This window comes from Hyperolius riggenbachi, chromosome 1, assembly GCF_040937935.1.
Source record: "Hyperolius riggenbachi isolate aHypRig1 chromosome 1, aHypRig1.pri, whole genome shotgun sequence".
Lineage (NCBI taxonomy): Eukaryota > Metazoa > Chordata > Amphibia > Anura > Hyperoliidae > Hyperolius > Hyperolius riggenbachi.
Window position 1 is genome coordinate 431,521,691 of NC_090646.1, and position 25,290 is coordinate 431,546,980.

General features: G+C 40.9%; 1 protein-coding gene across 8 annotated transcripts in view; it reads left to right on the forward strand.

Annotated features, from left to right (window-relative positions):
* AOPEP (aminopeptidase O (putative)) overlaps positions 1 to 25,290 on the forward strand; it is a 539,579-nt gene that overhangs the window by 40,061 nt on the left and 474,228 nt on the right. For all 8 annotated transcript variants that reach the window (XR_011020920.1, XM_068237287.1, XM_068237306.1 and 5 more), the window contains exon 3: positions 2,796 to 2,962. Coding sequence is in view for 7 of the 8 variants with exons in the window: in XM_068237287.1 (XP_068093388.1) it covers positions 2,796 to 2,962 (167 nt within the window). In the remaining variant the exon portion in view is untranslated. The remainder of the gene's footprint in view (positions 1 to 2,795; positions 2,963 to 25,290) is intronic.

A 25,290-nucleotide genomic window follows, 5' to 3' on the forward strand; every position in this document is an offset into this window, starting at 1 on the left:
GGCCGCGCGCACCCCGAACTGTCGCCCGCAATGGGCGCGCACCCCGAACTGTCGCCCGTCGCTGATGTCGCCAGGCGATTGAAAAGTTCAATCGCCTGGCGACAGTCGCCGCCGCAACTCCGCCGCAGCTGTCGCTAGTCCGCGTGAGTACGCGGACTAGCGACAGCAACCTCCATTGAGGTACACAGAGCTTCCGGCGAGCTTCCGGCGGGGGGAGGAGGAACGTCGGCGACAGCTTCCGTCATGCCGCTGGTCCCTCTTCCACGTGTGCACGCGGAGGGACCTGGCGAGGAGCTGTCGCCGGCCTGTCGCCCACACGCTCACGTGTGCTGGCGACAGGCAACATTTGCTGCCCGTGAGTATGGGCCATAAGGCTTCTATCACTCAGGAGGCTAAACTGTGCGCATGTTGGGAAGTTCATACCGTCTGCCACCCATGAAAACCTTTCAGCTGCAGTTTCTTGCAGGCAAAGGGCAGTGTTTGGAACCCCACACATGTCATTGTTTGATACGCCGTTGTCTTACTTGGTGGCAAAAACTGCAACATGGTTGTGGCCGCACTCAGATTCAACTCCTTGGGGGGGGTCGGGGGTTCACCTCTCCACCACCTGTGTCACATGCTAGCAAGCGCTCAGCTGGTGCACAGGAGCAGCTGACGTGTGATGAATTCACCACCTTCAGCCTCCCATGTGAAACCGGCCTAATGCTGGATCCACACGTTTAGATTTCCCGTTCGATTCCCGGGATCGAACGGATCGAATCGATTATTTCCAACATGCTCAATTCGGATTTCGATCGTTTCTGCCGTCGATTTGCATGTTAAGTATGCCAAATCGACGGCAGAAACGATCGAAATCCGAATCGAGCATGTTGGAAATAATCAATTCGATCCGTTCGATCCCGGGAATCGAACGGGAAATCTCAACGTGTGGATCCAGCATTATGCTTCTAACACTGACATGAAATGTAAGTTCATGACAATAATTATAATTGTTCCCAAATTATTAAGCCAATTTAAGATTGCCATGCACATTTAGGTAATGACTCCTTGTATATTTGTTAGTTTTAAAATGGTTCCAAGAATGTTGTCAGTATTTTACCTAGTAGAAATGCATATAGATTCATATGCATATAGATTCATATGCATATACTGTAGATATCAAACAAACTTGTATTTTAAGGAAATCTGCCAAAAATGATTAATTGTGATAGAAGACAGAACTAAATATGATCTAAAGAACCTTTAGGCTCCCTGCACACTGCATGTGATACCGATTCCGATTTGTAATCGTTTTTTACATGCGATTCCGATTTTTTAAACTCCTTGCCGGTCTAATTCCGCCGGCAAGGAGGCAGCGCAGCACTTTTTATTTTATTTTATTTTTAAATCATGTAGCGAGCCCATAGCCCGCTACATGATAGCCGCTAAGCGGCGGCATCCCCCCACCCACTCCGATTGCCTTCGGCGATCAGAGTAAGCAGGAAATCCCGTTCAGAACGGGATTTCCTGCAGGGCTTCCCCGGTCGCCATGGCGACGGGGCGGGATGACGTCATCGACGTCGGGACGTCACAGGTTATCCCGATCCGCCCCTTAGCGCTGCCTGCCACTGATTGGCCAGGCTGCGCAGGGGTCTGGGGCGGGGGCGACTCGGCGCGGGGGGTAGCGGCGGCGATCGCGTACTACACGCAGCTAGCAAAGTGCTAGCTGCGTGTAGGAAAAAATAATTATGCAAATCGGCCCAGTGGGGCCTGAGAAATCCTCCTGCGCAGGTTACCCCGAGCTGAGCTCGGGATAACCGGCAAGGAGGTTAATCGTTACTGCATGCTGCGTTTTTTCTGCGTTTTTCTTTTGATAGCATTCAAGGGAAAATCGGAATGGGATTTTGAAAAACGGAATCGGAATAGAAATCGCAAATCAGATTTGGAGTGTGCAGGGAGCTTAAGAGCTAATTTTACATTTTGTGGAGATCATAAGTAATCCTGCAATCCTAAATGGGATCTTTTGAAAATTGGTGGCTATTACATGGCAAAGGTATGCAACTTTCGGTTGGGTCATTCCACACAATCTTGAGGATTACTGAAAGGTTGTGAATTAGCTACTCTTAACCCTGAACTTCCAAGAGTAGGACTTCTCTCCTCCTACCCTATCCTCTATCACTAATCCTTCTAACACTAGGTATTGATCTAGAGACTGTATAATAGCCAAGCTTCAGAGACTCAGTTATATAATTACCAAGCCCCAAAGCCAAACTCTGTTGCCATTTCCCAGCTCCTGTGCCCAACTAAAGCACGTAGTGCACCACAACTGCACATTTATATAGCTGTCTTTGGTGCTGCTTGACATAGTTGACAGCCTGTGCACCCAAATGAACAGATCCAGTTTTTGATGTGGTTGCATGTGGAAGACTATAGGCACACAACTGCTAATTAACTGACTTTTGAGGAGAACCTGAGCCTGAAGTATTTGTTTAGAAACAAATACCTACCTAAGTGAAGGGAAGCCTCTAGATCCTAATTGTGCACATGTGCACCTGCAGGTGCAGGTGTACGAGAGCATATGCAGTACAGCCACACAAGTGCTTGAAGAGGAGTGCAGCCCGGTCAGGTTTAATAAACCCAGGCCAGGTTGCCTTGATCACTTCTAATGTGTAATGTTGTCCAGCTCCAGGACATCTTAGTAAATCAGGCATTTAGTATGAAGATGCACTGTACCTAAAGTTATTGTTTCATCTAGCACATTTTAGCAAAATAAAAATTTTGCCATCTAACTTTACTTTTTCTTTCTCTGAAACTAGACCTTGTGTTTACACGTTTGGATCGCCTATCAACAACAGAGCCCTCTTTCCATGTCAAGAGCCACCGGTAGCAATGTCAACTTGGCATGCAACAGTACAAGCTGACAGCAAATGTATTGTGCTAATGAGTGGTGAAAACTTTGCTTCTCCATCTAGCTGTAGTCAAGGTAGGTAACTAACACTTCAGTCTGAAAAATATGGGTGATTTGGACCACTGATTTTTACAATTGGAATGTGCCTAGGTTAACAGGATGCAGGCTACTAGTTCACCAGGCCTCAAAGAGGAATTTTAACCCAAGATTGAACTTCATACCAATTAGTATTCTTTTTTTCCCTTTCCCATAAGAAATATTTACCTCTTCTTGAATAGATCATCAGGTACATCTGTATGGCTGATATTGGGGTGAAACCCCTCCTACCGTGTGATGTTAGGACCATGGCCCTGACAGTTTGCTCTCTATGAACCTTGTTGCGTTGTGGGAAATAATGGCTTTTACCAACTGACAAGCAGTGTCTACCTCTGTGCATAGAACGCCCAGTAAACTAACATTCCACAGAGGTCACCAGGCAAGACTAAAGATGTTGCCACTTGTGATACATTTCAGAATATAAATCAGGGAGAGGAAAGATTTTACAATGGACAGACACTGACTAAATAATGTATAATTGAATATAATTAAGCAGTTCTATTAATTACATTATTTTCACTACAGTTCATCTTAAATGATATTTGGGTGTGATGGAGGGGCCCAACATATATTACAGACACCCGTTTAAAGGGAAAAAAATATTTATTCGAAAATCAAACTGTCAACACATTTCACGGGTCATCGCCCACTTATTCAGATCAATACAAAATGCCTTTGCAGCATAGGGGGTGGAAGAGAGGCATTTTGTATTGAACTGAGGAAGTGGGCTATGACCCATGAAATGCATTGTCTGATTGATTTATGAATAAATAACGTTCCCAGTTGAACTGGTGTCTGTATCTTCCGGAGAGGTAAGTGAACACCTCCCTTTTATACATAATTTTTATATATAATTTTTAACACCAATATACAACACATTTTGTGTGCCTCCATCCCACCCAAATATCAGTTAGACCACCTTTGGAGGTAATATCTTTGCAGTTTGTTATGTAAAGTTCATCGGATCACAGGAGAGCGACCGTCCAGTATCTGGCAGGACCTGGAGCACCGAGCAAGGACAGTAAATTTCCTGCAGGCTTATACCTTTGTGAGTGTGTCGGTACGTATGTACCAGTGTGTGTGTATGTTCTTGTTTTCCATTTCGTTCCATTTCAGTGTTATCTATGCAAATAAGCTTGTCTGTTAGTTCTGTTTCCTGAAAAGTAAATAAAAGCCAACACAGTGTTATCTGAGAGAGGAAAAAGCTTGTGATAAGGTTTTTTTTGTGCTGGAAAGTTCAAAAGGATAATTTCTTAGGTTTTTCAGCTCAGCAAGGCAAATTTGTCACAGCTGCTGTTTAGAATCAATTCTCAAAATTAATTCCTTAAAGAGAATCTGTACTCTGAAATTCTTACAATAAAAAGCATACCATTCTATTCATTATGTGCTCCTGGTCCCCTCTGTGCTGTTTCTGCCATTCTCTGCTGCAAACCTGGCTTGTAATTGCCAGTTTTAGGCAGTGTTTACAAACAAACTAACCAGCTTCTAATAGGCTCAGCTAAGCAGAGTGTGTTAGTCACACAGAGCCTGCAGGGGGTGTGTACAGCTTCTAGCTAATCACAAGCAGCCCTGCACATTCCAGTCTGACTGCCTCAGCCTGACTGTGCCGACTATAGAGAGAAGATTAGATCATATAACAGAGATAACACAGCTACTGTGCAATTAGGAAAAGCTGCAGTAAGCCAGACCACATTAGAAAAGGCATAGGAACTTATAGCATAGAAGAAATAAAGATAAACAATTTGTTACAGAGTCTCTTTAAAGGGAACCTTAACCGAGATTAAAAAAAAAGTTTCACTTCCCTGGGGCTTCCCCAAGCCCCCCTGCAGCTGTACTGTGCCCTCACCACTCCTCAACTGTCCTCCTGTCCCCTGCCACAAGTTAGTTTTGTTTTCGGCTGACCAAGAGTCTTCCCATGGCCATGCGTTCCCTCGTCCAGCGCGTCCTGAGCAGGCGCAGTAAGAGAAAACTCATACCACGCCTACGTAGGACGCGCTTGATGATAGGAATGCCAACAAGGATGCGCCCAGCCAGGGGCCGACTCAGACGAAAACTAAACTAACCTGCGGCGGGGGACCGGAGGATAGTCAAGGACCGGCGAGGGCACAGGACGGCTGCAGGGAGCTTGGGGAATCCCCAGGTAAGTGAAACTTTTCTTTTTAAATCTCAGTTAAGGTTCCCTTTAAGCTGAACCTAAAAATCTGAGACTCCGTTTTATGTAATATTTACCTTTAGTAACAAACACAATTAATCATCTCATACGTTTTTTTTTCACTTCAGGCTTTCTTTAATAAAATACGTATAGGCAATGGAGTCTCTTGTCCATTTGGTGTTATCTATTGCGTGACTATTCATTATCTTGCCCAGGAGCAGTATTCAACACAGTCCACATCCCAGCTGGGATTGTTTTTACTTTGTTTTTCTTTGTGTGTTTTATTGAGGATATTTGAGAGTTTTCATTGTACTCTATTTTCTTTTTTTTTTAAAGTATGTTTCACTTAAAATGGTCCGTTAGACCATACATTTTTTGGCTATAGTATGAGGAACACCCACCAGTAGGTTCTGTAGTCCTGAGGAGCCTGATGTCTTACTTACTTAGTCCAACCTCTAAACACCTGTTCAGTCAAAATGAACAATCATTCAAAAATCACACTGAAAATACAAGTGTAAATAGAAAAAGATCATGATGACAGTGCATTTGTGATCTTGACTGTGATCACAATTTTCAGTGGAAAACAAGCCTGAGGCCACGTTCACAGTGACCATTGCGTTTATTCCCTGTAACAATTTGCAGTTCTATTTAAAAGTATGCTTCAATGTAACCCTATGCTTCAATGTAACACCATACCGCATCCCATTATACCACAACGTTCCCGTTGCTCTGTGAACGTCGCACAGGTGGTGAATTACTGTGTGGTAAGCTGCGTTAGGAAGCGCCTGATACACTTAACTGCAATGCACTACTGTGAACGTAAACTTAAAGGGACTCCGAGCAGTGCAGAAACTATGGAAAGATGCATATAATTTTAAAGCTCTCTTTCTCCTCTTTCCAATGATATATAAACCACCGCCCTACGCCTTTTAGCTTTCGCTAGTTTCGTGATTGAAATTGCCACGGCCGCGATTTCGATCGCGAAAATAGAGAAAACTAAAAGGCGTAGGGCGACGATTTAGGTGTCGTCAGAAAGAGAGCTTTAAAATGATATCCATCTTTCCATAGTTACATTGTATTACACAGGGCGACTTTTTCTGCTGAATGGAGCTTCTGACTTTAAGAAAAAGTCACCCTGTGTAATACAATGTAACTATGGAAAGATGGATATCATTTTAAAGCTCTCTTTCTCCTCTTTCTGACGACACCTAAATCGTCACCCTACGCCTTTTAGTCTTCTCTATTTTTCTCTATTCTTAGCGGCCGCTGCAATTTCAATCGCGAAAATAGCGAAATCTAAAAGGCGTAGGGCAGTGGTTTATATATCATTGGAAAGAGGAGAAAGAGAGCTTTAACATGATATGCATCTTTCCATAGTTTCTGCACTGCTCGCAGTCCCTTTAAGCTCTTTGCACACGCTAGATGTAAATCAGCCAAGGCAGACAATGACTGCTTCTGCCAGGGATCTAGTGTGACTACAGCGGCATCGGATGCCACCCAACACTAACAATTAGCCCAGCAGATTAACTTGACCGATTGCTGTCTCCCTGGCCACTGCATGACATCACTCAAGCACCGTTCTGTCGGTCAGTCTCATTTATTATTATTATTATTATTATTATAATTTTTTATTGTGTTTATAAAGCACCAATATATTACGCAGCACTGGACAATATATATACAGTATACAATGATACAAGGATGATGGAGACATAACTAAGTTCTAAAACAAGGTTATAGAAGAAAGTTATACAAGGCAAACGGTACAAGATAAATGATCATGAGATTATGGGCTGGTTAGGTAGGCCCAGTAATACAAGTACAGGCTTTCATAGGAAAGGAGCACACAATCCTGTAGATTACACTAGGGAAGGGAGAACTCTGCCAGAGGATATCAATCTTATGCTGGGAATACACGGTTCGTTTCTGCCGTGCGTTTCTCGATCGATTTTGCTGCTCGATTCTGCAGTCGATTCTCTTATCTTCCGCTCATTTTTCTTATCTTTTTCCATTCATTTCTATCAGAAATCGAGCAGCGAAAGAATCGAAAGGCAGATCGGACATGTTGGAAATTATCTATCAAACCGTCTAATCACATAAAAAACGAACCGTGTATTCCCAGCATAAAGGGATTTAGACCTATATCCTACAGACGAATAGTCCTATCCAGGATATTTAGTTGGGACATCTTTTGAGAGACAGTCATAGAAACCTGCAGGACTACTTGCAATATTGTCCTCATTTGTTAAATCATCAGATTCGAGCTTCCATTTGTTGAAGCAATTTAAAAGGAATCTGCAAATAAAACAAGTCAAGAAAAGAGAATAGCAGGATGATATAAACCCTTTAAAGCAGTAGGATTAGCCATACTATGCTAGGGAAACAAAACACATATATAAGTAGATAAATACTTGATCTACTTACATAACACATGTATTGCACTGTCCACATTTTGATTTCAGTGAATTTTATATAGTAAATGAAGAGGATTCTGTTCTTGGTGGGGGCCATGTCTTTTGCCCACAACTGAGGCTAAATCCTGATGTCATTTCTGCCCTTATCTTTTTTTTCCTTTTCTCCTCCAATTGCTGAGTCACCTCAGCCTAGCTTGTAAACACAAGTGAGCAGGGCATCAGGTTTCAGATAAACAGCTAGACAGGGAAATAAAGGGAAGAGGAGGAATATATTATAGATAAAAAGAACCCCCAGGGTGCAACTGTTTGGCACTGACTACTAAAGGGCCAGTGCTCCTAAAGTATGTGATAACTCCAAATCATAACAGCAGAAAAAGTTTTGAACGTTTTGAATGCAAGATTAGCACCTGTATAACTTAATACACTCAGACCAGTGGCTGTTGAAATTTCATTTTTATGGTGACAATCCCGCTTTAACAGAAGACTGACAAATAAGGGTAACAATGGGTGTTGGAGAAAATGTCAGGTCAAGATTCTTGCTGAACTGGCAATGCATGCTTTCATTGATATTAATGAAAAAGAGAATACCTGTTAGGTCCAACCAAAACAATTGCACAATTTCTGGTAAAGAACATAGTTTCCCATACACACCAAAATGGGGTGAAGCCTGTCTACTTTTTTTTTTTATTTTTTTTATGTGGACCATGCCCTAAGAAACAGCAAATCTTTCAGTTCTACTGGATAGGAATTATGTTAAATGACATATAAGCAGTGTATTCTTTTACTTCTTGTGGACTTTGAATTTTATTGATGATCTTCTTCATCAGTACCAAAGTAGGGAATTTAACAAAGATTTTGTAAGATTTGCTTTGCTTGTATATACTTTATGATAAATTGCATGGTTCTGTCTGCATACAATTAAAAATGTTTGCTGTAGAAAACAAACAGGGATTAAATGACAACTGAAGTGAGAAGAATATGGAGGCTGCCATATGTATTTCCTTTTAAACAATACCAGTTGCCTGGCAGCCCTGCTGATTTATTTGGCTGCAGTAGTGACTGAATCACATCAGGAACAAGCATGCAGCTAATCTTGTCAGTTCTGACAATAATGTCAGAAATGCCTGATCTCCTGCATGCTTGTTCGGGGTCTATGGCTAAAAGTATTAGAAGTAGAGGATCAGCAGGACAGCCAGGCAATCTGTATGGTTTAAAAGGAAATAAATATGTCAGCCTCTGTATCACTCTCAGTTCAGGTGTCCTTTAAGGTCCAGCAACGTTTATATTTTTTCAGCAGAAAAAGTTCTTGACACCTTATTTTTGTGCTAAAAACAACCTTTGATTTGAATTGAACAAAAGCCATAATATCCAAACAGATATAAAATATAAATATGCAGCTGTTTAAAAAAATATGAAAAACATTGGACAATCTGACGAGATGTCACAGTGACAATGATATTCCAAGTTGTTGGCAGCACCAAACTCCAAGATTAGTCATTTGTACCTAATGGCAGCATTGCTAGTTTAAAGGGCACTGATTTTCTATTCATAATTTCTGAATGACTCATTTTGCACTTTAGCAATTATAAGGTAATTTTAGATTTTCCACAGCCCTCCTCCACCTCCAAGTGAGCATAGAGAAAGGGAATGTGTTTACTTAAAACAAATTAGCTCACTCAAGCTCCAGTTCACATGGACCCCACCCATCCTGTACACCTCTTTATTCGTCCACCACAGACGCACATTGTGTACAGTACTGGACTAAAATAAATCAGGAGAATGGTGTGTTTTTTGGCGTGTTTGAATGTTGAAATTAGTCTCACAGCTTGAACAAAGGGGATTTCTTAAGCAACAAAAATGGTTTGTGGTTTCCAAGGAAATTATCATAACTGGGAAATGCACACTAGATCGGCTAACTCACTACCTACAATGGATGAATTACACAAACATGTGCTGTTTACATCATTATTCAAAATATTAAGGATATTGAGTGATATATTCAGTGGAATTTTTGCTCTGTATACCCTCTTTCCCTGAAATTAAGACATCCCCTGAAAGTAAGCCCTAGTAGGAATTTTGAGCATACTCGAAATATAAGCCCTACCCTGAAAGTAAGCCCTAGCGGCAGTAAGGGGGAAAATGATGGAAACTTTTGTTATTACTGGAGCCCATAGTCTTGCGGGCAAGTAGACACAGGAAGACAGGGGACCGAGGAGGACACAGGTACAGAGGGGACACTAAGGCAGGGAACACACTTGTCTTTCAGTTCTCTGTGCGCGTTTTTCTGCATACTTTTTCCGCACATCAAGTGTGTTTCCATGCAGGTAAATGCGCACGTTTTTTCACAGCAGCTGATGTAATTGATAGAGAAAACTGACAAAATGTGCAACAACATATTAAGTCTGAACTAGCCCATTGATTAACATCAGTTCTCAGTTTTTCTGTGCAGAAAACGCACACGAAAACGGTCAAGTGTGTTCCCTGCCTGAAGGGGAAAAAAGTGGCACAGAAGAGATGGATCCAGCAGAGGAAAAGGTGTCACAGTGGGTGAGGTCAGGAGGACACACAGCACAGGAACATGTGTGTTCATAGAAATATAAGACATCCCCTGAAAATATGCCCTAGCACATCTTTTGGTGCAAAAATTAATATAAGACACTGTCTTATTTTCGGGGAAAGACGGTAGATGCTTAGACAGAATGACAAAATAAAGATTTATTTGTGTAATACATTTTTTTCTGTGTCACTGTCAAATATTTTATTGTCTACTTAAAACTATGTTTTCATGGAATTACTTTCCATTTCAAAACAAAGGAATTATTATGTATATAAGGTCAGTGAATGTAGATCTGAAAATAATTCTTTCATATCCTTTTGTCCAGAACCCACTTAAAGGAGAACTGTAGAGAGAGGTGTATGGAGGCTGCCATATTTATTTTCATTTAAGCTATACCGGTTACCTGGCTATACTGCTGATCCTCTCCCTCTAATACTTTTAGCCATAGACCCTGAAAAGGCATGCTTGCTTCTGGTGTGATTCAGCCACTACTGCCAGGCAACTGGTATTGCTTAAAAGGAAATAAATATGGCAGCCTCCATATACCTCTCACTACAGTTCTCCTTTAAACAATATAGACTCACTGTCTAGACATCATTACAATTATTAGCATGACCATATCCACTTATCCTCATTGCAAGTTTTGAATGTCAGTGGCTCTGTGGTAGTTGGATTCCTTGAAGTAGAGAAGCCGTGTACCCAGTCAGGGATGGTGAGCCAGCAGCAGTAAAAGCAAACATCTCACACTTAATTCTAAGGCGGGCACACACCTGACTTTGTTTTCTGTGTGCGTCGGGCTGCATGCATTTTGTGCACACCATGGGCTTGATTCACTAACAATAGCACAGCGTAACTGCGCGAGTTAACTACTGTTTCACGCACCAGTGAATCAGTGTGCCTTAATGAAGGCTTCCTGCATGCTGCATGTGCTAGTGGCAGCTTAGCATGCGTAATCGGGCTCAGTCAGGGGAGCAGGCACTCAGCACATGCTATGCTGCTGTATTGCAGCATAGCGAACGCTAGTAACTTAACGTCCGCCCCACTCCTCCCGTCCTGAGTTCCTTCGGGTCCAGTCACATTAAAGGACGTGATCACCGCACTCTGATTGACCCAATAGGCTGCCTGTCACTTGACAGACAGCCTATTGGGCAAATCCGAGTGCGGGAATCACACAGCATAGCGTGTGCTGAGTGCCCGTTCCCCTAACTGAGCCGGATTATGCACGCTACGTTGCCACTAACGCACATAGCGTGCAGGGAGCCCTCATTAAGGCACGCTGATTCACTAGCGCACGTAACTGTAGCTAACTCTCGCTGTTACGCTGTGCTATCTTTAGTGATTTAAGCCCCATGTGTGATTGTATAGAGTAAAAATGCTATTTCTTTCACAGCAGCTAATGTGATTGATAGATAAAACTGGCAAAAATGTGCAGAATTATCCTGCAGGATGTTTTTTTTTTCTGCATGCGAAAAATGCAGGTATTTATAAGATGGTCAATAGACTTTATGAAAAGTGAATTGAAGTGTGATGAGCACAAGACTTCAAAACTGAAATACAATAAAGCAGCGTCATCTGTGTAGTTCTGCAGTATGAAAGAATTGTGGGCATAGCTAGACTGACTGTTAAGAAATACATATTTTGTGCCATTTATATCTGTATATATACTGTATATGTACATTATAGCTCATATAGAAAATGTAGCTCATTTATTAAATTGGATATATTATGCTAGTTAAAGGTGACACAGTTATGATGTTTAGTTATATATTGAGGAATTTAGTTAGCATATGTTAGCAAGAGTTGGTGTTATCAAATTACAGGTTAAGTATGTAATTGTAATTACAGTGGGTTGCAAAAGTATTCGGCCCCCTTGAAGTCTTCCACATTTTGTCATATTACTGCCACAAACATGAATCAATTTTATTGAAATTCCACATGAAAGACCAACACAAAGTGGTGTACACATGAGAAGTGGAACGAAAATTCTACATGATTCCAAACATTTTTTACAAATCAATAACTGCAAAGTGGGGTGTGCGTAATTATTCAGCCCCTTTGATCTGAGTGCAGTCAGTTGCCTATAGACATTGCCTGATGAGTGCTAATGACTAAATAGAGTGCACTGGTGTGTAATCTGTCAGTACAAATACAGCTGCTCTGTGAGGGCCTCAGAGGTTGTCTAAGAGAATATTGGGAGCAACAACACCGTGAAGTCCAAAGAACACACAAGACAGGTCAGGGATCAAGTTATTGAGAAATTTAAAGCAGGCTTAGGCTACAAAAAGATTTCCAAAGCCTTGAACATCCCACAGAGCACTGTGCAAGCGATAATGATTCAGAAATGGAAGGAGTATGACACAACTGTAAACCTACCAAGACAAGGCCATCCACCTAAACTCACAGGCCGAACAAGGAGAGCGCTGATCAGAAATGCAATCAAGAGGCCCATGGTGACTCTGGACGAGCTGCAGAGATCTACAGCTCAGGTGGGAGACTCTGTCCATAGGACAACTATAAGTCATGCACTGTACAAAGTTGCCTTTATGGAAGAGTGGCAAGAAGAAAGGCATTGTTAATACAAAGCATAAGAAGTCCCGCCATGTGGGGGACACAGCAAACATGTGGAAGAAGGTGCTCTGGTCAGATGAGACCAAAATGGAACGTTTTGGCCAAAATGCAAAACGCTATGTGTGGCGGAAAACTAACACTGCATATCACTCTGAACACACCATCCCCACTGTCAAATATGGTGGTGGCAGCATCATGCTCGGGGGGTGCATCTCTTCAGCAGGGACAGGGAAGCTGGTCAGAGTTGATGGGAAGATGGATGGAGCCAAACACAGGGCAAACTTGGAAGAAAACCTCTTGGAGACTGCAAAAGACTTGAGGCTGGGGCGGAGGTTCACCTTCCAGCAGGACAATGACCCTAAACATAAAGCCAGGGCAACAATGGAATGGTTTAAAACAAAACATATCTTTGTGTTAGAATGGCCCAGTCAAAGTCCAGATCTAAATTCAATCGAGAATCTGTGGCAAGATCTGAAAACTGCTGTTCACAAACGCTGTCCATCTAATCTGACTGAGCTGGAGCTGTTTTGCAAAGAAGAATGGGCAAGGATTTCAGTCTCTAGATGTGCAAAGCTGGTAGAGACATACCCTAAAAGACTGGCAGCTGTAATTGCAGCAAAAGGTGGTTCTACAAATTATTTACTCAGGGGGCCGAATAATTACACACACCCCACTTTGCAGTTATTTATTTGTAAAAAATGTTTGGAATGATGTATTATTTTCGTTCCACTTCTCACATGTGCACCACTTTGTATTGGTCTTTCACGTGGAATTCCAATTAAATTGATGCATGTTTGTGGCAGTAATGTGACAAAATGTGGAAAACTTCAAGGGGGCCGAATAGTTTTGCAACCCACTGTATATGGCACTGAGTGGAGGACTTCTTTAAGATTTGCTATGTAGATGGGATCTATTAATGCAGTAAAACAAGGGGAGTGGGTACTTTCTTGAAAGTTCTGTCTTTGATACTGACCACAAGCTTACAGTTACACATATCACCTGCAACTACAGGAACTCCAGCTAACATATATACCAGTTAGACTAAATGTTGGCTTTGAGTCTTCTGAGACAAGTGTCCAGTAGCTGTACAGAGAGTTACACGTAGTAGAGAGAAAGGAGGTTTTGAGGTTAATGGGCAATTACTGTGTAATTGCAAAGATGCAACTAGTCCAGTTATATATTCCATAGCACTTTCAAATGATTTTTTTTTTGTAAAGCCTGTTGATACTCAAGTTGTGGTTTTCATTTAGCCTCAGCACCACAAACAGGGCCACAACCACCCCAACATAGGCGGACTGGCCTGGGGGGATGGGGGGCATTTTCCCCCCGGGCCGCCTCCTTCCACTGTGTTTCGGGCCGCCAGATGAAGAGGAGGGAGGCCTGACTTCTTTCCTCCTTCCTGCTCTAAGGGCCTTTGTGTCCCCCATCAATAGAGGCTGCGGTAGTCGGTCTCACCAGCACCTGGCTAGTGGTAACCCGACAGAGAATCAGCGGAGCAGCCAGCATCACCAATACAGGCTGTTCTTCACAGCTCTAATCTACTTCCTGCTGCCACGCCCCCTGTCTTCCCGGGTAGGCAGCGGTCTTTTTGAAGGGTCCCCTACAGCCTGGCGTGCACGGCACGAGCATGTGAACTCACCCGGCCAGCAGTGAGTGAATCTGCTGCAGGGTGAGTGGAGACAGAACTCCTGCAGCTGGGAGCTCCTCTGGGTAGAAGGGAGAGGCAGGACCTGCACAGCGCTCCATCTGTAAGGTGGGACAATTTAGATAAGCTCGATTGCCTGCAAGTCCTTATCTCTTCTCTTATCTATTCTTATTCTACAGTGTGTGTGTGTCTTCCCCCCTCCTCCCCTGCTATCTCCTGTCTCCCAAATACATGTCGCTGCCAAACGGGACATAGGAAACCAGCAGTCCTGGTGAGATCTCCCTGCAGTTTTTCCTCCCCCCCCCCCCCCCCACCCTTGTCTGTCTTGGTTAATCTCTCCCCTCTCATCTTTCTTATGTCCCCCACTCTTTCCCATATTTCTCTCCCTTTTGTCTCATTTCCATGCATCTTTCTGTGTGTCTGTCTCCCTCTCCATCATTCATTTTCTCTCAGTTTCCATCATTTATTTTCTCTCTCTAATACACACACACTGCAATATACACACTCTCTACAACTATATATATATATAGTGTGTGTATGTGTGTATATATATATATATATATATATATATATATATATATATATATATGTGTGTATATATATATATATAATATGTGTGTGTGTATATATATATATATGTATATGTATATGTATATGTGTGTGTGTGTGTGTGTATGTGTATATATATATATATGTATATATATATATATATATATATATATATATATATATATATATATATATATATATATATATATATATATACACACACACACATAAATACACCTTATGCAGCACATTACCGAGTACATAGTCACGTCACTTGTCCTCAGGGGAGCTCACAATCTAATCCTTACCACAGTCGTAGTGTAAAGTCCTACCATGTTATTTTTATGTATTTATGTAGCACTGGCATCTTCTGCAGAACATTACAGAGTACATAGTCATGTCACTGATGATGTCAGAGGAGTTCATAATCTAATCATGCTATAGTCTAATGTTATGCCGTACAATTATTATTTTTGTTATTTATTTATATAGCACTGACATCTTTTGCAGCACTTTACAGAGTACATCGTCATGCCACTGACCAGGGCTGTTGAGTCAGAGTCGAGGAGTCTGAGTCGGTTTCAATGAACTGAGGAGTTGGAGTCGAATGCTTTTTGTACTGACTCCACAGCCCTGCCACTGACTGTCCTCAGAGGAGCTCACAATCTAATCCTATCATAGTCATGGTCTAATGTCCTTCCATATTATTATTATGTATTTATATAGCACTGACATCTTCTGCAGCACATTACAGAGTACATAGTCATGTCACTGACTATCCTCAGAGGAGCTCACACTCTAATCCTACCATAGTCATAGTCTAATGTCCTACCATATTAATATTATGTATTTATATAGCACTGACATCTTCTGCAGCATGTTACAGAGGACATAGTCATGTCACTGACTGTCCTCAGAGGAGCTCACAATCTAATCCTATCATAGTCATGGTCTAATGTCCTTCCATATTATTATTATGTATTTATATAGCACTGACCTCTTCTGCAGCACTGTACAGAGTACATAGTCATGTCACTGACTATCCTCAGAGGAGCTCACACTCTAATCCTACCATAGTCATAGTCTAATGTCCTACCATATTATTATTATGTATTTATATAGCATAAATTTGATCTGTTGGCAAGAAATCAGTTGCATGTATTCCTGCTTTACACTATATATATTTGCTCACAAAAAGATATGGATTTGGGCCGGTGCTGCAGTGAAAGGGCCTCTAGGTTGCGTTTCCCCCCAGGCCTAAAGGCCCCAGTCCTCCCCTGCACCCCAACACTTTAATCTCTAGTTATGTGGCTTGCAGTCACTGCTATGTATCCCCTTTTCTTATTTCTCTCTGCTTCAAATACAGTAGGGGAATGATAGCTGAGTGAGTTGTGCGCCCCTTCCTACCCTACACCCTGAGGCTGGAGCCTCTCTCCTCGGCCCGGCCATGCCTACAAATAAAGGGTGTCCTTTGATTTCAAGCCATCAACTGCCATCAGTGCCTGCTGTATACAGTGGAGCTGCTGGTAAGCCAGATGTTATCTCTAGCAGCTCCTCCAGCATTCTCAATACAGATACATCTGTGTTTTTTGCAAATAGTGAGTAACCGGAAGTAAATTATAGGTTGAGTTTTTCATCATGAAGGATTCTGCCAGTTTTGTGGCTCTCCAGATAAAGCGGAGCAGTATGAAATAGGATCAACAAAGCTGTAGTATGCAATAGAGCTGTTTTGTAAAGCAGCAATCTACACAAGTTTAACCAAGCTGTGGGTTGTTCAGTGGTTAAGTACGTTTTTGTAAGATGAGCCACTGGCATTTTTATGACTTGTGAACTGAAACTGTGGGGACACATCACCTACCCCAGTAAGTTTACACTGCCTGGAAAAATAGAATAATAATTCCCCCTTTCATATATTACATCTATCTGAAGTAGGTTTTGTCCTGACAAGATCCTAAAAGCCTGTGTGTAAATATTTGTGAGTGTTATGAATGGCTTTTTTCTTAATAATCTTAAAAACTGAATTTTACTTGGTGGTTAAGGCAGTGTGGTCTGTGTTGCTGGCTTAAGTGGAAGCATTTCAAGTCAGTAGATTTATGTAGCGTAAATGATGTTGTGTAAGACTTGAGGACCGTTAAAATGCAAGTAATGATACTTTATACATTAATATACGTCAAACTTTATTCATTACTGAGCTTTATGTTATGTGCATAATGATTGAAGTGTTTAGACTGTACATGACTTAAACGCCCTAAATGTGAGCTTTTTATCCTCTTATAGCTTCTTTTATCAACCCATTTAGAAGTTTCTTTTGCATTCCTTTGGCCTTTTGGAGTAATATTACAGTTTTGTTAAGAAAATTTAACCCTATACAGATCAACCTTCTATACTACATTATGTTGGTTATTACAGATTTTTCTTTCCTTCCAGGTATATACCGTATCCTCCTTGGAAAGATTGCTAAATGTAATCTCCGCTCCTTCCTTTTGTGCTCTCCTTAAGTCTGAAAGCCTGCTTAACTCAATGGCGTCATTAACCGTGATAGTAACTACAGTATTTTACTGGCGGTGTCAAACTATTTTTTATTTTCATTTTTTTTTGCTTTTTAGGCCATAGCTATTGTATTCAGAACTGGTAAAAAACGTAAGGTGTTTTCTCCAAGGCTAGAAAGATAGCTTAGGGCCATTTGCATCTAATGTCTTGTAAACGATAAAGATATAAATTATAAATGTTACTCAGTGCCCAATCCAGTAATACATCATGGAGTTTTCTTCAAATGACACAGAGGAGACTGTTCATATCCCGGGAACGTGGGTAAGAAGTGCCATTTTGCTGAGGTCACTCTGCAGTAACCTGCCAAATGGTTGCTCTAATCCAGGCTTAGGATAACCGCTCATAGCATTTTTCTTCCTACTGCGCCTGCGCAGTTCGCTGCGGACCACGTGGCCATGATTGACAGCAGCGATTCGTGCAGGCGCAGTAAGGCCGACCCCGCGGTCGGCCTCTGCACCGTGGAGCGGGACAGCAGCGGGGAGCGGAGGTGACAGTGTGGGACAGTTGGCTGCAAGGGGCTGGAGAAAGCCCCAGGTGAGTAAAGCTCATTTGTTGTTTTTTCCCTGATGACTCCTTTTAAAGAGACACTGAAGCGAAAAAAAAATGATGATATAATGATTTGTATGTGTAGCACAGCTAAGAAATAAAACATTAAGATCAGATACATCAGTGTAATTGTTTCCAGTACAGGAAGAGTTGAGATACTCCAGTTGTTATCTCTATGCAAACAAGCCATTAAGCTCTCCGACTAAGTTAGTCGTGGAGAGGGCTGTTATCTGACTTTTATTATCTCAACTGTTCCTGTACTATTTACTTTTCCTCTGCCAGAGGAGAGGTCATTACTTCACAGACTGCTCTGAAAGACTCATTTTGAATGCTGAGTGTTGTGTAATGTGCACATATTATAGAATGATGCAATGTTAGAAAAAACACTATATACCTGAAAATAAAAGTATGAGAATATTTTCTTTGGTGCTAATCTTCTAGTAATTATTCATAGTACACAACCAATTCACTATATCATATTTTTTTTTAGCTTCAGTGTCTCTTTAAGTGTGTAGAGTAGGGAACACTTGGGAAATAGTTATCACAGTATTGTAACTTTTGACCTGGAATTTAAAACCCTTTCAAGCAGGAGCATGAGATGGAATTTGATCAGTCCATTGTCAAGCTGCATAAATTTGCATGCAGAATTTGTATAATCCTGCGTCACGGTTTTCATCTCATTGATCATCCCTAGTTCTGTATTAACAACTAAAGGACATGAACTACACATGGAGTAAAGGAGATTCTGCCCCCTGTTTACAGTACACAGTAAGAGTGGTTAAGATGATCTTTCCACAGAAAGTACATTCAATGCTTTCATTTAGAAGAGGCTTGGATGCTCTTTGAATGCCATCCACAGGTATGATTCCTAGATGTAGGAAGGTGATCAGTTGATCCAGTAAGTTTTACCCCGTATCTTATATTTTCTCCTGATTGAGGTGCAGTGAAGCTCAAAAGGTTGAATTTGATGGATACATGTTTGTTTGTCTATTTGTAACTTATCTGTGTAGTAGTAAGTTATCAGATCCTTTATTTTACTTGTATTCTAGAGCTAAATTATAGCTATGAATGAATGCTTAAAGAGACTATAAAGACTTTATAGCAACATTTAACAACTTTGTCTCCTTACCCAAACTGATCAGGGAGATTGAGATGTTCTGCCAATTTTCAGGGTCCAAGATTAATAAAACAAATCAGAGGCTATCTCGTTTGGCTTAACTGGGACTCAACAAGAGGCGCTGTCTCGCTCTTTTGGGTTTAAAATTAAGCCAAATGGTATGAAATATCTTGGTAATATACTCACAATCTTGATGATCTATATAAGGTATACCATGGTCCCGTATTACGTAATGTACATAGACTTCTTCAGGACTGGTTCTATTTCCCCATCTACAGTATTAGCCAGAATTAACACGGTAAAAATGACTAGTCTTTCCAAAGTTCGGTATTTGTTCCGAGCCCTCACAATTGGGGTAATTAAAGTGGAACTGTAGATACAAATTAAACACATTGTTTCACTTACCTGGGGCTTCTGCAAGCCCCCAGCAGCTGTCCTGTCCCGTGCCGAGTCTCCACGAGTCTCCGTTCCCCTGCCGCCGCCGCCGCTCCGTTCCATACCTCGACTTGTAACAGCTGCTGGGGGTTTGTGGAAGCCCCAGGTAAGTGAAACAATGTGTTTAATTTGTATCTACAGTTCTGCTTTAAGAAAGATATGGAGTCCCTTCAGTCTCACATCACAAAAATTCATTTGGAGAGGGAAAATACCCTGTATAAAATGCCAAGATTTAGCATACCAAAAACTAAAAGGGGGCTCCAAATGTCCTTCACTATTATTACACTTCAAGGTTGGCAGAAATGATACCGTGGGCATCCCCTAAAGGTACGGTCAGATGAATCGACCTAGCACAAGAACTTTTTTTTTTTTTTGCCTTCCCATTAACTGTCTGCTGTTGACCCCCAACCCTTGCATAGCACTTATTATTATTATTATTATTATTAATAATATTATTTATTGTATTTATAAAGTGCCAACATATTACGCAGCGCCTAAGGCCCAATCTTTCACATTGAATGGTTCCATCCAACTCCGAAAATTCCTTTTTAGGAAACTTGGATATACATGGGAACACTCCACTGTAATTATTCTGGAATTTGTATTACCTTTTAATATGCCCACTGTATTTTGGTATTATGTACGTTTTTCAAAACAGAAAAAAGCAGAGGAAAAAAAAGTTGAAAAAAAAAGGAAATTGATATTTTGCTTTTGTCAAATTACTCACTCTTTCTACAGGGCTATTTCTCTTTTAAGTTGTTCACTACAAATTAATATGAAAACAGTGATGCATAATAAAAGGTTTTTGCCTGAGCCTGTTCTAGTTTAAAAATGGCATACTATTTTGTTTGCCTGATGAAAGATGTTAAATACTTAAGGCAGAGTGACTCATAGAACTTTTCCTAAGTAGTGCAGTGGAAAACTCTGTTCTGGATTCAGAGGATTCATTCTAAACTCTTATTTACATGTCGGTGAGTAAAAGGAGGCATTGGAAAACCTAATGGCTGCCCATTTGCTCATCAGGTCATTCAGAGATTAAGCTCAAGTTCAGGCAGAAACAAATCTTTATGAAACATATACATTTTGTCTACATTTTGAGTGTCTATTTTGATCTGCTTTTAAAGTTCTAAATAGTGATTAGATCAAGATTTCTATAATGAGGTACCTGTTATTTGGTCCAAACATACAGACTTCTGACACTAGTTGTAAAGCCCACTTCAAGGATACTTTTTGTTTTAGATAAAAAGTATGGAAAAGGGTTGAACATTTTTAGCATTCATCACTGTTTGTGTTTGCATTGGAAAGATTTTCCCTCATTTCCTTTCGATAGTGCCTTCATTGAGCTTTTTGGCTATAACCTCTCTGTACCGAGCATACAGTATATTCACAATGTTTTTGACACCTGATTTGCCAGAATGATATTCATTTTTGTCAGTAACTTTGAATGAGCACAGCGCGTCTGTGCCCATTACCCCGCCCCTTCCCTTAACTACGCTAACTAAAGAAGCCCTCCCTGAGGTCCAATCCCCCCTTCACCCCTCCCCTATGCAGCATTTGGAAAGCAGGTAAATATACTTAGTGATTATCTCTGACTTGTCCTCATTCCACTGGCAATTGTGGTCTACTGCACAAAGGAGACCACAATTGCCAGTGGAATGAGGACATTGCCAGTGGAATGAGGACAAGTCAGAGTTAATATATTTTTTTCTTTTTTTTTTTCTTATTTTTCCCACTATAATGCAAAGAAAACAAAATTGTTCTTGAGGAAAAAATACCGCTAAATGATATTTGTTTTGAAAAAAACAAAAAAACAAAGTATATTATTATTATTATTTAGTATTTATATAGCGCCGACATATTACGCAGCGCTGTACAGTGTGTATATATATATATATATATATATATATATATATATATATATATATTGTCTTGTCACTAACTGTCCCTCAAAGGAGCTCACAATCTAATCCCTACCATTGCCATATGTCTATATTATGTAGTGTAAGTACTGTAGTCTAGGGCCAATTTTTTTTATTTTTTTTTTAGGGGGAGCCAATTAACTTATCCGTATGTTTTTGGGATGTGGGAGGAAAACGGAGTGCCCGGGGGAAACCCACGCAAACACGGAGAGAACATACAAACTCTTTGCAGATAGTGCCCTGGCTGGGATTCGAACCAGGGACCCAGCGCTGCAAGGCGAGAGAGCTAACCACTACGCCACCGTGCTGCCACCCTGTCATTTAGATGTCATATGTGGATGAAGTTATTGCTGAATAAACATGGTCTTAGCTAAAACGTCAAAGCTGCTCTGGCACAAGGTCTAGATGTAAAGTGAATAACTATGCGGACAGAGGCATATGGGATGCCATTTTCACCGTAATAAGTGATAGAATAGATTCTGGGGTAATTTTAAGCTGAGGCTGTTGCCATCTAGAAAAAAATAGTATCACTTGAATATAGAACTGAAAAAAGTTAATTTTAAATTTTTTTGCTAAATTTGGGAACATTTAATCCAAACCGCATAACTCTGTATATTACCAATTACCCATGATTGAATAGCCCTACATGTCTGGTGACAATTGTGGAATTTTTCCTAAATAATTAAGGACTTTCGATTACTAATACAGTATAAGGAGAAAAAAGTATGTTAAAGAAAATATTACCTTTATTTCAAAAATAAAATAACTTTGCAGTGCATTCTACCAGCAGCAAAATGTACGTGTGAAAATAAAGGGTGTAAACAGATTAATAAAATAATCCTTTTTCAACAGTGGCACTGTTTATTTTTAAACTGTAACAGGTGAAACCTGAGAAAAGGTGCATTTTTTTCTTGTTTTTCTCTTTACAATGCATAGGAAATAAAGTAATTACTGAGAAAAAAGACACCCAGAGAACCAGAGAAAGTCTAATTTCTCCCAAAAAACGATGTACATATCACTAAGGTGTCATTCGTAGTGAAAAAGTTATTGCTGATTTAATAGAAATATAGCTAAAACATCAAAACAGCTCTAGGCCATAGAGGGAAAGTTGTTATTATGAAAACTGGTAGTTCGGGGTAAGGAGAAATGCAGGACAAACATGAACACTGTTTCAGAAGTTTAATTTTCCACTCTACAAAAGTTGTTTTATTTGCTACCGCATCTCGGACACTCTTAGGCCTCTTGCACACTGCATGCATTTCAGATTCCGATTCCGCTTTTTAATCTGTTTTTACATCCGATTCCGATTCAGATTTTTAATCTTAACTGCATGCTGCGTTTTTTGATCCGTTTTTCTGTTGAATGTATTCAGGGAAAATCGGAAACGGAATCGGAATCGGAATCGGAAACGGAATCGGAATCGGAAAACGGATTTGCAGTGTGCAGGGAGCCTAAGGGCTCTTTTCCACTATGGAATACGATCGCGATTCCGATCGCGATCGCAATCGCGTTTCAATTTCCACCATGCGATTGCAATTGCGATTGAGCTACTATACTCATTGTAGTCCAGCTCAATCGCATACAAAACGCGGCAGGACGACGATTGCGCTTTGACCAAAATCGCATCGCAATCGGATCGCACTAATGGAAATTGCTGCTGCAGTTTCCATTAATTTAATGTACCTTGCGATTTGCGATCAGCAGCAAATCGCAGGCTAGTGGAAAAAGGCCCTTAGAGATGTTTCCCTGCTTCTCATCTGTACAGGAAGTGGTGTCAATTCTCACACAGACATAGGACAGCAATAAAAATCCAAAAAGTATTCCACCCCCTTTCTGCACTATCAAAAATGAAAGTAAAATCTGCTAATGGTTGCACAGTTACTCCTTTTCACTTTCTTCCTGAGTCATAATGTAGTTTACTGTTTACTGGTAACTTGGTAATTTTATGGCCATTCATTGCTTTCCGACTGCTGGTATTGTGCCTCAGTCATTTTGGCTAAATTTGTATTTAGTTTAGTATTATAAATAGCTGCTTGTTCTCTAAATATAAATGGAGATTAGAACAATTCAGACCACCTTTGAATCTATATACATGTTATGACAAGTAATTCATTTTTGGACAAGTTATGTCCCTGTACACCAAGTGAGACAGTCAGAGCTAGTTCCCACAGACAGTTGAAGAGAAGGTTAAGCCTCCCAGCAGCTGAGGATTAGCTGCCATGTGGTGGCTTCTGTGCAACTGTATGAGGCTGTTATGGAGCTGCTCAGGCAACCAGCAGGTAACCACTATTTGCCGCAAATACTGAAGACCTGACTCTGAAGATGTTTTTAATGTGAAGTTTGCACTATTATCAAGTGAAGACAGTGGCCATATGCAATTCACTTTTTCTCCTGAGTTTTCTCCAGGGAGATCATTTTTCATCTTCAATTTAAATTAACTTGTTAGCACTTTGCAATGGAAAAAGTACCAAAAAGTAGGTGAAAAATAACTGTCCAAATATTTTAAGTATTTATTTGCTTGCTGGTGGTTTAAAACACAATTTTTTTACAAGTTGTGAAAATATCACCTAAGAGAAAACTCAGGTGAAAAAATGAATTGCATATGGCCCAGCATATATATATATATATATATATATATGAAGAGGGAAGGCTCTAGAAACCATAGAGCCTTCCTGGTACTCCCTCTAGCCCATTGTTCCAGCGCAGGCATGACTCCTAGCTGCAGCCCACTCTACACCACAGCAGCGTGAATCATGGTGAAGCGGTACGCTTCCTCACACTCCGGCGCTATTACCACTATCAGCACCTGGTTCCTGCTAAGCTCTGTTTGGGTTCATTTGCACCTTCTGTTCATCTGTGCATGTACAGTGGTTTGCAAAAGTATTCGGCCCCCTTGAAGTTTTCCACATTTTGTCATATAACTGCCACAAACATTAATCAATTTTATTGGAATTCCACGTGAAAGTCCAACACAAAGTGGTGTACACGTGAGAAGTGGAACGAAAATCATACATGAATCCAAACATTTTTTACAAATAAATAACTGCAAAGTAGGGTGGGCATAATTATTTAGCCCCCTTTGGTCTGAGTGCAGTCAGTTGCCCATAGACATTGCTTGATGAGTGCTAATGACTAAATAGAGTGCACCTGTGTGTAATCTAATGTCAGTACAAATACAGCTGCTCTGTGAAGGCCTCAGAGGTTGTCTAAGGGCATATTGGGAGCAACAGCACCATGAAGTCCAAAGAACACAACAGACAGGTCAGGGATAAAGTTATTGAGAAATTTAAAGCAGGCTTAGGCTACAAAAAGATTTCCAAAGCCTTGAACATCCCACGGAGCACTGTTTAAGCGATCATTAAGAAATGGAAGGAGTATGGCACAACTGTAAACCTACCAAGACAAGGCCGTCCACCTAAACTCACAGGCCGAACAAGGAGAGCGCTGATCAGAAATGCAGTCAAGAGGCCCATGGTGACTCTGGACGAGCTGCAGAGATCTACAGCTCAGGTGGGGGAATCTGTGCAGTGCACGACTAATAGTTGTCCTATGTACAAAGTTGGCCTTTATGGAAGAGTGCAAGAAGAAAGCCATTGTTTACAGAAAAGCATAAGAAGTCCCATTTGTAGTTTGCCACAAGCCATGTGGGGGACACAGCAAACACGTGGAAGAAGGTGCTCTGGTCAGATGAGACCAAAATGAAACTTTTTTGGCCAAAATGCAAAACGCTATGGGTGGCGGAAAACTAACACTGGAATGGTTTAAAACAAAACATATCCATGTGTTAGAAAGGCCCAGTCAAAGTCCAGATCTAAATCCAATCAAGAATCTGTGGCAAGATCTGAAAACTGCTGT